Genomic DNA, 12,628 nt, shown 5'->3' on the forward strand with positions numbered 1-12,628 from the left:
CGAAAGCTGCAATCTCCCACTGCTCATAGCCCAATGAAGTGTGCTGGGCTCATACTATCAGGAAGGCAGTAATGAAAAAACACCCTGTTTAAGAAGGAACTGCAGATGCTGGAAAATCGAAGGTAGACGAAAGTGCTGGAGGAACTCAGCGGGTGCAGCAGCATCTATGGAGCGAAGGAAACAGGCAACGTTTCGGGCCGAAAATCCTGAAGGAAATAGGCAACGTTTTGGGACGAAACCCGGAAGGGTTTCGGCCCGAAACGTTGCCTATTTCCTCCGCTCCATAGATGCTGCTGCACCCGCTGAGTTTCTCCAGCTTCGGCCCGAAACGTTGCCTATTTCCTTCGCTCCATAGATGCTGCTTCACCCGCTGAGTTTCTCCAGCACTTTTGTCTACCAATGAAAAACACCCGACTGTCAAAGGAGTGGAGCAGCCAAAGGAGGATTGTATTGTATAAGGAGGGACACCTCTCTCCCAAAAGAGTATTTCTGAGAGAATACTGCACAGCCGGATGTGCCATCTTTTGGACAAAATGTTAAACTAAGGTGGCACGGTGGTGCAGCGGTAGTGCAGCGCTGCCTTACAGCGCCAGAGACCCGGGTTCGATCCCGACTACGGGCGCTGTCTTCACGGAGTTTGTACGTTCCCCCCCGTGACCCGCTTGCGTTTTCTCCGGGATCTTCGATTTCCTCCCACACTCTAATTACGTACAGGTTTGTAGGTTAATATAGAAACATAGAAAATAGGTGCAGGAGGAGGCCATTCGGCCCTTCGGCCCTTCGAGCCAGCACCGCCATTCATTGTGATCATGGTTGATTGTCCCCAATCAATAACCCGTGCCTGCCTTCTCCCCATATCCCTTGACCACTAGCCCCTAGAGCTCTATCTAACTCTCTCTGAAATCCATCCAGTGATTTGGCCTCCACTGCCCTCTGTGGCAGGGAATTCCATAAATTCTCAACTCTCTGGGAGAAAAAGTTTTTTCTCACTTCAGTCTTAAATGACCTCCCTTTATTCTTAGGCTGTGGCCCCTGGTTGTGGACTCGCCCAACATAGGGAACATTTTTCCAGCATCTAGCTTGTCCAGTCCTTTTATAATTTAATATGTTTCTATAAGATCCCCCCTCATCTTTCTAAACTCCAGTGAATTGGCTTGGTGCAAATGTAAATTGCCCCTAGTGTGTAGGATAGTGCAGGTGTGCAGGGATCACTAGTTGATGCAGGCGCGATAGGGGCTGTTTCTGCACTGTGTCTCCAAACCAAATATACGATCCAGAAATTAAATGCAGATGTTTAGTGTGAAATTCCTTCTGCAAACAACATCTACATTTATTTATTGCAATTCCTGTTTATGGAATCTAGCTCTGTGCAAAGTGATGCTGGCCTTGATAAAACATAGAACAGTGTAGCACAGTAGCTGGGCCATTGTTGGTTGGTGTGGGCGAGTTGGGCCGAAGGGCCTGTTTCCACACTGTATTACTCTATCCCTTTCTGTCCACAATGTCTGTGCTGAACCCAACCCAAGATAGTATCTTATCTGCCTGCACACATATCCCTTAATTCCCTGCCTGGACAAAAGTCTCAAATGCACTTCGAAGGGTTTTGGCCCGAAACGTTGCCTATTTCCTTCGCTCCATAGATGCTGCTGCACCCGCTGAGTTTCTCCAGCACTTTTGTCTACCTTCGATTTTCCAGCATCTGCAGTTCCTTCTTAAACACGTCTCAAATGCACTGTTGTATCTGTGTCCACCTCCACCACCCTCAGCAGCACGGTCCCGACACTCATCACCCTCTGCCCCACATCCCTCCTTTAAACTTTGCTCCTCCGGCTTTAAAGCTACGGTGACCTGCAATGCTGGGGCTCTTTGGGATATTTTGTTGGGTAATCTGAGCTTTTTGCCCAAAAGTTTCTCTTTTATCCTTTTCCTTTATCGATTGCTTTACTTCACAGGAAGGACCAGAACATCTTGTCTCCTGTGAACTGCTGGTATTTACTGCTAAACCAGGTGAGGAGAGAGAGCAAGGACCACACTACACTGAGCGATATCTACTTGACCAACATCATCCCGCGCTTTTCTCAAATCAGTGATGACTCTGTCCGTCTCTTCAAAAAGGTGAGGATCTTCTTTTCATTGTTGGGTCTCGGAAGCGAAGTTTACCTGGCCATTCCTTCTTTTCCCAACCCTGCTGTGAATACTATCTCAAGCTGGATATGGGCATCATATGGTATTCACACTGTACCACACACCACACCCCACTTGCCCAAAATGTTTAGGAAGGAACTGCAGATACTGGTTTAATCCGAAGATAGACACAAAATGCTGGAGTAATTCAGCGGGACAGGGCAGCATCGCTGGAGAGAAGGAATGAGTGACGTTTCGACCCGAATCGTCACCCATTCCATCTCTCCAGAGATGCTGCCTGTCCCGCTGGGCTACTCCAGCATTTTGTGTCTGTCCCAAAATGTTTAGCAGAGTGTGCAGCAAAAATACTCCAACATAAGGTTGATCAAGAAGGCTTTTGACAACATTGGCCTTCATCAGTCAGGGCGAGGAATTTGAGGAAGAACATTCTTGTGATTGAGGCAGTGCAGCATAGGTTCACGAGATTGATCCCTGGGATGGCGGGACTGTCATATGAGGAAAGATTGAAAAGATTAGGTTTGTATTCACTGGAGTTTAGAAGGATGAGTGGAATCTTTTGAAACATATATATATTTATTAAAGGACTGGACAAGCTAGATGCAGGAAAAATGTTCCCAATGTTGGGCGGGTCCAGAACCAGGGGCCACAGTTTTAGAATAAAGGGGAGGTCATTTAAGACTGAGGTGAGAAAAAACGTTTTCACCCAGAGAATTGTGAATTTATGGAATTCCCTGCCACAGAGGGCAGTGGAGGCCAAGTCACTGGTGGATTTAAGAGAGAGTTAGATAGAGCTCTAGGGGCTAGTGGAGTCAAGTGATATGGGGAGAAGGCAGGCACGGGTTATTGATAGGGGTCGATCAGCCATGATCACAATGAATGACGGGGCTGGCTCGAAGGGCCGAATGGCCTCCTCCTGCACCTATTTTCTATGTTTCCAGGGTATTGAGTATGGGATGTTATGTTACAGCTGTACACTGTTCTGGTGAGGCTATAGTTGGAGTATTATGTTCAGTTTTGGTCACCCTGATGTAGGAAGGATATCATTAAGCTGGAAAGACTGCGGAGAAGATTTATGAGAATATTGCCAGGACTCGAGGGCCTGAGCTATAGGGAGAGGTTGGGCAGGCTAGGAATAGACTTGTTGAAGCATAGGAGGAAGAGAGGCGATTTTGTAGAAGTGTATAAGGTCATGAGGGGAATAGATAAAGTAGATGAACAGATGATACAGACTCCTTGGGACAATAATCGATCACACTCACCTTCCAACTAAACAATGAAACTATCTTTTCTAAGTGTCAGCAGCGCCTCTTTTTCCTGAGGAAACTCCGCAGACTTCAGGTTCACCAGTCAGTCCTGACAGCTTTTTACAAATGTTTCATTGAATGAATATGTCAGCCTGGTTTGGGTCACTATCCAACATCCATCACAACCCACTAAACAAAATCATATCAATGAACAGTAAAATAATAGGACTAGAGCAGGAACCACAGATCAGTATTTACAATAGAAGGACTAAAATCAAAGGAACACAAATAGCCTCAGACACCACTCACTCACTGCACAGCCAATACAGTCTACTGCCCTCAGGCCAGAGATACAGGGCACTCACATTCAGGACTAAGAGAGCCATGTCGAATTTCGTGCCTACATCCATTAGACTCATGAATAGTTGATCTATTTATTTATTCATTTATTTATATATACATTTTTTACATTCTTTCAATGTTTGTATTGCCTATTCTTCATGTATTGTGCTTTGCAAGTTTTACCTACTGACCACTGTTGGGCTGCTGGTATGTGATGTGTGTGGTATATTGTGTTGTGTTGCTGGGTACATGCACTGTACACACACTTGTGTTCTTCACAAATGAAGTTCCTAACGGATCAATAGAGTTCATTGAATTGAATTGAACTGAACAGAGTCTTTTACCCACAGTAGGGGAATCAAGTAACAGAAGACATAGGTTTAAGGTGAGAGGGAAAGATGTAATGGGAATCTGAGGGGCAACCTTTTCACACAGAGGGTAGTGGGTATATGGAATGAACTGCTGGAGGAGGTAGTTTAGACAGAAACTGTAATAATATGTAAAAGGCTCTGACTCGTCATAGAAACATAGAAACATAGAAAATAGATGCAGGAGGAGGCCATTCGGCCCTTCGAGCCAGCATCGCCATTTATTGTGATCATGGCTGATCGTCCCCAATCAGTACCCCGTGCCTGCCTTCTCCCCATATCCCTTGATTCCACCACCCCCTAGAGCTCTATCTAACTCTCGCTTAAATCCATCCAGTGATTTGGCCTCCACTGCCCTCTGTGGCAGGGAATTCCACAAGTTCACAACTCTCTGGGTGCAAAAGTTTTTTCTCACCTCAGTCTTAAATGGCCTCCCCTTTATTCTAAGACTGTGGCCCCTGGTTCTGGACTCGCCCAACATTGGGACATTTGTCATTGATAAACTTAAATAGTAATCTCATAAAATACTTGGACAGCTTCTAGTTTCAAGTAGATTGTATGGGTTCTTTATTGTCATTATAACATGTAAACATGTACAACGAAATTAAAAATGCCAACCAGCCAGTGCACCATTCACACATTATCTAAAAGCTAACGATACGTAAAAGAGAAATATGTGAAATAACCAACTAAAATAAATAACATGAAAAAACCAAGCATAAACACACAACCATACATTCTTCTGTCGATTGCACAATCCCTTTGGTATGTAGCGCACCTGCGCTCATTTGGTGGCTATATTAAGTGTAGTTATTCATGTGGGATAAAAACTGTTTTTGAGTCTGTTTGTCCTTGTCCTCATTGATCTGTACCGTCTGCCTGACGGCAACAGTTCAACCAGGGAGTGTCCGGGGTGGGAAATGTCCTTTATAATATTCTGGGATTTCTTGAGACAGTGGGAACTGTGTAGGTCCTCCAAGGTGAGGAGAGGGCAGCCGACAATCTTCTGGGCATTGTCCATAGCCCTCTGGAGCCCTTTCCTCTGAGCCGCTGTGTAGCTGGTGTACCACACGCATACACGGTATATTAGGATGCTCTCTATGGAGCACCGATAAAAGGACAGCAGCAGCAGCAGTCTCTGGGTGATGTTGTTCTTCCTGAGCACCCTCAGGAAGTGCAGTCTCTGCTGGAACTTTTTCAGCAGCGCAGAGGTGTTCACGCTCCACGTCAGGTCCTCCTCAATGTGGATTCCCAGGAAGCGGAAATCCGCCACCCTCTCTACACAGTCCCCTCTGATGATTAATGGTGTAATGTCCGTTTTCTTCTTCCTGTAGTCTATTATGAGCTCCTTGGTCTTTGAGGTGTTGAGGAGCAGGTTATTCTCTCCACACCACACTGTCAGCTGCTCCACCTCATCCCTGTAGGCGTACTGATCCCCCCCAGAGATGAGCCCCACCACCGTGGTGTCATCCGCAAATTTGACAATGGTGTTGCTGTGGTGGGCGGGGGTGCAGTCATATGTGTAGATGGTGTAGAGCAGGGGGCTCAGTACGCAGCCCTTTGGAGAGCCGGTACTGAGGCTGAGGGCCGTGGATGTGTGATGGCCCACTCTGACTCTCTGGCTGCGACCCGACAGGAAGCTATTTATCCACATGCAGGTGGAAGTATGGAAATCCCAGGTCCACCAGTTTGTGGGGAAGGATGGTGTTAAAAGCAGAGCTGTAGTCCACAAAGAGCATCCGCACGTAGCTCCCCCGCTGCTCCAGGTTGGACAGTGCAGCATGGAGGGCTGTGGCTACAGCGTCCTCTGTGGATCTGTTCGCTCTGTACGCAAACTGGTGGGGGGTCAAAGCTTCGGGGCAGAAGTGATGTGATATGACCCCGGACCTGTTTTTCAAAGCACTTCATCACCACTGGTGTGAGTGCGACTGGTCGGTAGTCGTTGAGGCTGGAGATGTGGGGTTTTTTTGGGCAAGGGGACTATAGTGGAGGACTTCAGACAGGGTGGGACAGTGGACTGGGCCAGAGACTGGTTGAAACTCCTCGTACAGACTCCAGCCAGCTGGTCTGCGCAGTCCTTCAGTCCTTTGAACATGTATTTATCCCTCTCTCCAGTATCCACTGAATCTATTTGTTGGAATTTTGCCAATATTTCTGATGTAAACGGTGAGCTCAACACAATGCTGGAACACACTTGTTCTACAAGTTTCACTGCCACACTTTCAGTTTGTTTGGGTGTCTGTTGGTATTGATATGAAGATTTATTTTAGTTCATTTAGGAATGAAATGAGGCGGAATTTCTTTACTCAGAGGGTGGTGAATCTGTGAAATTCTTTGCCACAGAAGGCTGCATTTCGTTGTCTCTGTACTTGTACACTGCACAATGACTATAAAGTTTGAATCTGAATCTGGATAAAAGGCAAACTCGGAACTAATTCAAAAAACATAAGATAATAATTCGTCAGGTAATAAATAGATGGGCCTCCTCTGCAAATGCACATGTGCACTAAGTACATTCCACCTCCAGTATTCACTCGGAACCCCTTGCGATCTCTTGCAGAACCCTAGTGTTCTGGGGAACCCCGGTTAAGAAACGCTGGATTAAGTTGAAGGGGAAAAGATTTAATAGAAACCTGAGGGGTAACTTTTTCCACACAGAGGGTGGTGGGTGTATGAATCGAGCTGCCAGAGGAGAAAGATGAGACAGGGACTATCACAAGGTTTTTAGAAACAATTAGACAGCTACATGGATAGGGCATGTTTAGAAGGATATGGGTCAAACGCGGGCAGGTGGGACTAGTATAGATGAAACATGTTGGCAGGTGTGGGCAAGTTGGGCCAAAGGGCCTGTTTCCACACTGTATCACTCTGAATCTAAATGTTACACAAGTTATTCACAAGGAGTTGAAATTGAAAGGAGAAGTTGTTCAGACTTCTGGTTAGAAAAGAGGAAGTTAAAACAAGGGGATTGCTGATGCTCAGTGTCTGTATTCTATCAATACCAACTATCTCATGCTCTGTATTCAAATATAGTCCTTGTTTTCCTTGGGAAAGGCCTCACTTAAACCCCCTTACTATTGGAAACAGAACATACGTTTTGTAATGAACATAAGGATCCAATTTGTTGGAGTCAACGTTATGTTCTGGCTTGGTGCTTGGTCCTTTCATGTCTGTGTGAATCCGAGCCCATCATGATGAGATGAAAGTCTCCTTCAATTTGTTGGAGGGACCCTTATCAGCAAGGGATTTACGGTCAATTATACAGTTGGCTCCTGGGTAAAATTGTTTTTAGTTTAACACTGACCCGGAGAGAGGCCGCAAGTAGGTTGCCATGTTGATAAAGGCAAGGCCTCTAAATGCAAAGCCTTTCTACCATCTACAATACACAATGCAGGAGTGTGTCTAACCAACAGTATGAAGGTTGCAACTCCTTCCGCACTAAAGATGCTCAGTTTCATCCAAAGTCAAGTCGCTCGCTTTATGCTGGATGTTTGTTGATCCAATAAAAACTCTTTATCGTTCGATCACTGCTGCATTATAATTGCTGTCATGCTATCAACAAAGTGTGCTACAGGAACTCACTAAAGCACATCCCAAATGAAGAAGGACAATAAAGCACACAGACATATACTCAAATGTTGCAGAGAAAGAGATGAGGTAATCCGCCGCAAATAATCGCCACCAACAGTAAAGATACAACGTTAGCACAAAATTATATGCAAATTAGTAAATGCCATTTCAAAAGCAGATTTCCATTCCTGTGCATTGACTTCATATCCAGATTTGAAGAATTGTTGCTGCTCTTTCATTGTTGTGGAATTTGAGTACGGTGGTTTCTGATCCATCTTGTGGTCCAGTCACCTGCAACAAAAACTGCAATTTATCACCATCTTATCCCCCCCAATATTGCCGCGTGTGGTGGTGGAAGCAAATATGTTAGTGGCACTTAAAAGGCTTTTGGATGGGCATTTGGATACAAGTTATGAACAGGTGGATACGTGATGGTCTTGGCATCGTGTTTGGCTTCTGTTACTTGTGGGCGGAGCACCAAGGGAAATTCCTTGTATGTGAATACTTGGCCAATAAACTTACTGACTTGCATCGTGGTTCGAAATGCCCCTTTGTTCTGCTGTGCTGTACTGTGAGCCCAGACCCACACAAACCAACCTCCATTCCATTGACTCCATTTATACCTCACTCTGCCTCGGCAAGACCAGCAGCAGCATCATCAAGGACAAACCACACCCTGGCCAATCCCTCCTGTTCCATCAGGCAATGTATAGAAGTGTGAAAATGCACACCACCAGATTCAGGGACAGCTGTTATCAGGCAACTGAAACATCCTACCCACAACTAGAGAGCAGTCCTGAACTACTGTCCACCTCATTGGTGACCCTCAGACTATCCCAGATCGGAATAACATTTACCTTGCACTAAATGTTATTTATTCCTTTATCATGTAATGGCTTGATCATAATTGTGTCTTTCCGCTGATTAGCACCTAACAAAAGCTTTTCACTGTACACGGAACAATAAACTAAACTGGAACTGAACTATGTACTAAAGATTAAACAACATCATACAATGCAAGGTATCTAAAGGTCACAGAACAAGAGAAGGTATAGCTAACCATGAGACAAAGTTATGGTGTCAATATTCCGCAGATACTCAGTATCTCACGAGGGGCTGGACAGCTAGTTTTAGAGATACAGCGGGTAAACGGGCCCCTCGGTCCACCAAGTCCACGCGGACCAGTGATCCCCACACACTACTTGTATTCTACACACCAGGGGAAAAATGTACAAAAAACAGTTAACCTACAAACCTGCACGCCTTTGGTATGTGGGAGGAAACCAGAGCAACCGCAGAATACCTACGCGGTCACAGGCCACGTGCAAACTCCGTACAGACAGCACATGTAGTCAGAATCAAACCCAGGTCTCTGGCGTTGCAAGGCAGTAACTCTACCACTACGCCAATATGCCACCCCTAGTAAAACCATATTCTCGACTCGAAACGTCACCCATTCCTTCTCTCCAGAGGTGCTGCCTGTCCCTCTGAGTTACTCTAGCTTTTTGTGTCTATCTTCTCATTTCAACATGCCTTGTCTTCTCAAAACTCAAACTCTGCTTGAGCAGAGCTCTATATATCCCATTAGATACAAGATATATCTTTGTTTTCCTTCCACTTTGTACACAACCCACCCAGACGCACAACATTCTCCCATACACTGGTGTCGTATTCTTCCAATGCTCATAATGAAAACATTATAGACATGAAATGCGGGAGTAATTCAGTGGGATAGGCAGCATCTCTGGAGAGAAGGAATGGGTGACGGTTTGGGTCGAGACCCATTTTCTGCCTGTTACTCCAGCATTTTGTATCTATCTTCGTTTTAATCCAACATCTGCAGTTCCTTCCTTCTAGTGGAATCAAGGGATATGGGGAGAAGGCAGGCAAGGGTTATTGATTGGGGACGATCGTCCATGATCACAGTGAATGGCCTCGAAGGGCCGAATGGCCTCCTCCTGCAGCTATGTTTCTATGAAAACATCATACCAGTTCCCAATTTGGTCTCTAAAATTCATAAACGCTTTACTTCCAGTCCTTCTATGGTTTTAAATATATATTTTACCAGCCCAATGAATATCAGTTTGATACATAAGTAGAAGATTAATAATTGTTCCAATAACTTTTCTGCTTAGTATTGGATGCTTACAAGTGGGGGGGTTTGAAACATTTTTGGCTGTAGTCCAAACAAGTAGATGTTATTCATCCAAACTCATGACTTCTGATTTGTAGATAGTGCAAAAACTGGGAATCAGGAACTGAGTCATTTGCCGCATGCCATCTTTCTTGTGAGCTGTCTGAATGCCAGAAAAAGGACAGTTATGGCTAAAGAACCATTCTTAACCTGTTCTTTGCTGCCACAAATCCCTCTAGCGAATAGACAGGGAGTTTCATTCCATTCGGTTGAGTAGAATATATTGCAAGGTAGATAGATGGTTGTGATTTTTATTAAAGAACACAGTTTTGGAGTTTACAGATTGGTTTTCATTCTATAAACTAAATTAATTCTGTTTTACCATATAATTTTGGTTGCTTTTAAATTTTTTTCCTCAATCTTTCTTTCTGTCTACCCTCCTCCTCTCTGCTTGCTCTTGCTTTCTTCTCTCCTCATATGTTTTTTTTATCCTTGATGTCCAGTGTAACGAGTCCAGGTATTGCACTGTAATGGCTTTGCAGTGGTGATGGCATCATTTAACAAACAAAGGGGTTGCACAGTGGCGCAATAGTCTAATTGCTGCCTTGTAGCACCAGAAACATGGGTTCCATCCTGTGTAGACAGAGTCTGCACATTCTCCCTGTTACCACATGGGATTTATTTGGGTGCTCCGGTCTCCTCACACATTCCACAGTTGTGCCTCTTTCTATTGGCCTCTAAAATTCCCCTCGGTGTGATCGTTGATCGTCACAGACTTGGTGGGTTCTAAAGCCCATTTCCATGCTGTATCACTATGCTGTAAACTAAACTAAGATGCATAGCTCAAGAACTTGCCAATTTGGGGCAAATTCAGGCATCCTTTTATTTTGTTTATGGCCTATTAGAGGAGTTACGATTTACCAGAGGTTAAACAGAAGAAGATTTGAGTGGATGTTTCCTTCTGATACCACGATAGAATATGACCATGACCAATCGGCCCCAAGACTCTTCTTTTCTAAGAGGTCCACATAGCCCTTACTTCCTTGACATTTCATAAATGTATCTGCCACTATCTAAAATATATCTAGCGATGCACAACCCTTTCTAGATGAAAATTATAGATTTATCAGAAGAAATTCCTGGGCACCTTAATTTTCAAAAATATCTATATCTCTTACCATGTCCCCTTGTACCTTGTACATTGTACCTTGTACTCATCACTTCCCAAGAATCCAACAGGGACTATACAAGATTCAAGATTCAATTTAATTGTCATTTGGACCCCTTGAGGTCCAAACGAAATGCCGTTTCTGCAGCCATACATTACAAACAAATAGACTCAAGACACAACATAATTTACATAAACATCCATCACATCGCTGTGATGAAAGGCCAAATACTGGAAGTTGAACAATTTATACCGGGCAATTTTTACATTTTCCAAGCCAATTTACCTACAAAACCTGTATGTATTGGAATGTGGGAGGAAACCGAAGATCTCGGAGAAAACCCACGCAGGTCACATGGGGAACGTGCAAACTCCATACAGACAGCGCTCGTAGTCGGGATCGAACCCGGGTTACCGGCGCTGCATTTGTGCTGTAAGGCAGCAACTCTACCGCTGCGCCACCGTGACTCTTCTTTCAAGATTCTCTCATCTCAATATCAATCGCCGTACAGTATATTTCCATAAGATCAACACGCATTATTTTCAAACGCCACAGATTTCTAGCCTAGCTTCTTTAGCTGTGAGTGACAGGACAACCCTTTCATCCCAGGAATTTGACTTCTGCACTTCCTTCAATAATCAAAGAGAAGATAAACACATTGACCAGTACAGCACAGGCAGCAACTTATGTGTAATGTATATGGTGTAAACGCCAACCTCAAAGCAGTCTAATAGTCAATATGCTATTTGTCGCATTAATTAACTTTGTAATTGCTTGCCAACTGATTAGGTTTCATGCACAAGAAGGTTAATTTTCAGTTTGGCTCCAGTTAGATAATAGCCTGCTTTTTGATTGCTCATACTGCAGTGCAGGACCATACACTTGCCAACATCACATTTCATGCACAAGAAGACTCATTTGCAGTTTCGCTCCATTTAGATGATTGCCTCCGACTAAAGTTCAAGACCATACACTTTCCAACGTTAAATTCCATTTGCGAGGTTTTTGCCCACTCATTCAACCTCTCAACAGACTTTTGAAGTCAAAATATCCTGATCACGGCATGCCCTTCTGCTTGTTTTTGTATCATCTTTAAGTATGGAGGACCCCTACCATCCCAGCAACGGACTGTTCCAGCTGCTACGGTCAGGCAAACGCCTCCGCTTTCATGCTGTGAAAACAGAGAGGATGAGACGGAGTTTCTTCCCACAGGCCATTAGGACTGTAAACTCTTATTTCACCAGGGACTAATTTAGAATCAGAATCCCGTTTATTGTCATTTAAACATAGGTTCAAACGAAATTACGTTTCTGTAGTCATAACAACACACACACAAAAAAAAATTACTGTACCAACTTACTGTTGTGTTGTGTCTTTTTAAAATTGATGGGGATTTTTCTTCTAACATGTAAATACTGATTCTGTTCTATTCTGTTCTGTAGTTTTTTTGCACAATCCGCAGGCATTGCCACTTTCATTTCACTGCACATCTTGTATGTGTATGTGACAATTAAACTTGACTATCCCGCGCCATTCAGAGAGAGATTAACTTGCTTGTTGTGTTTCTCCCCATCTCTCCTCCTCAATGCAGAGTAAAGAGGTTGGTGTTCAACTCCACGAAGACCTGATGAAGGTCCTGAATGAACTCTACACTGT

General features: G+C 44.2%; 1 protein-coding gene across 2 annotated transcripts in view; it reads left to right on the forward strand.

Moving 5' to 3' along the window:
- srgap2 (SLIT-ROBO Rho GTPase activating protein 2) overlaps window positions 1–12,628 on the forward strand; it is a 206,037-nt gene that overhangs the window by 111,709 nt on the left and 81,700 nt on the right. For both annotated transcript variants that reach the window (XM_055654380.1, XM_055654379.1), the window contains exons 3-4: window positions 1,953–2,115; window positions 12,564–12,626. In XM_055654380.1, coding sequence (XP_055510355.1) covers window positions 1,953–2,115; window positions 12,564–12,626 — 226 coding nt within the window. The remainder of the gene's footprint in view (window positions 1–1,952; window positions 2,116–12,563; window positions 12,627–12,628) is intronic.

Source organism: Leucoraja erinacea, chromosome 24 (genome assembly GCF_028641065.1).
Source record: "Leucoraja erinacea ecotype New England chromosome 24, Leri_hhj_1, whole genome shotgun sequence".
Lineage (NCBI taxonomy): Eukaryota > Metazoa > Chordata > Chondrichthyes > Rajiformes > Rajidae > Leucoraja > Leucoraja erinaceus.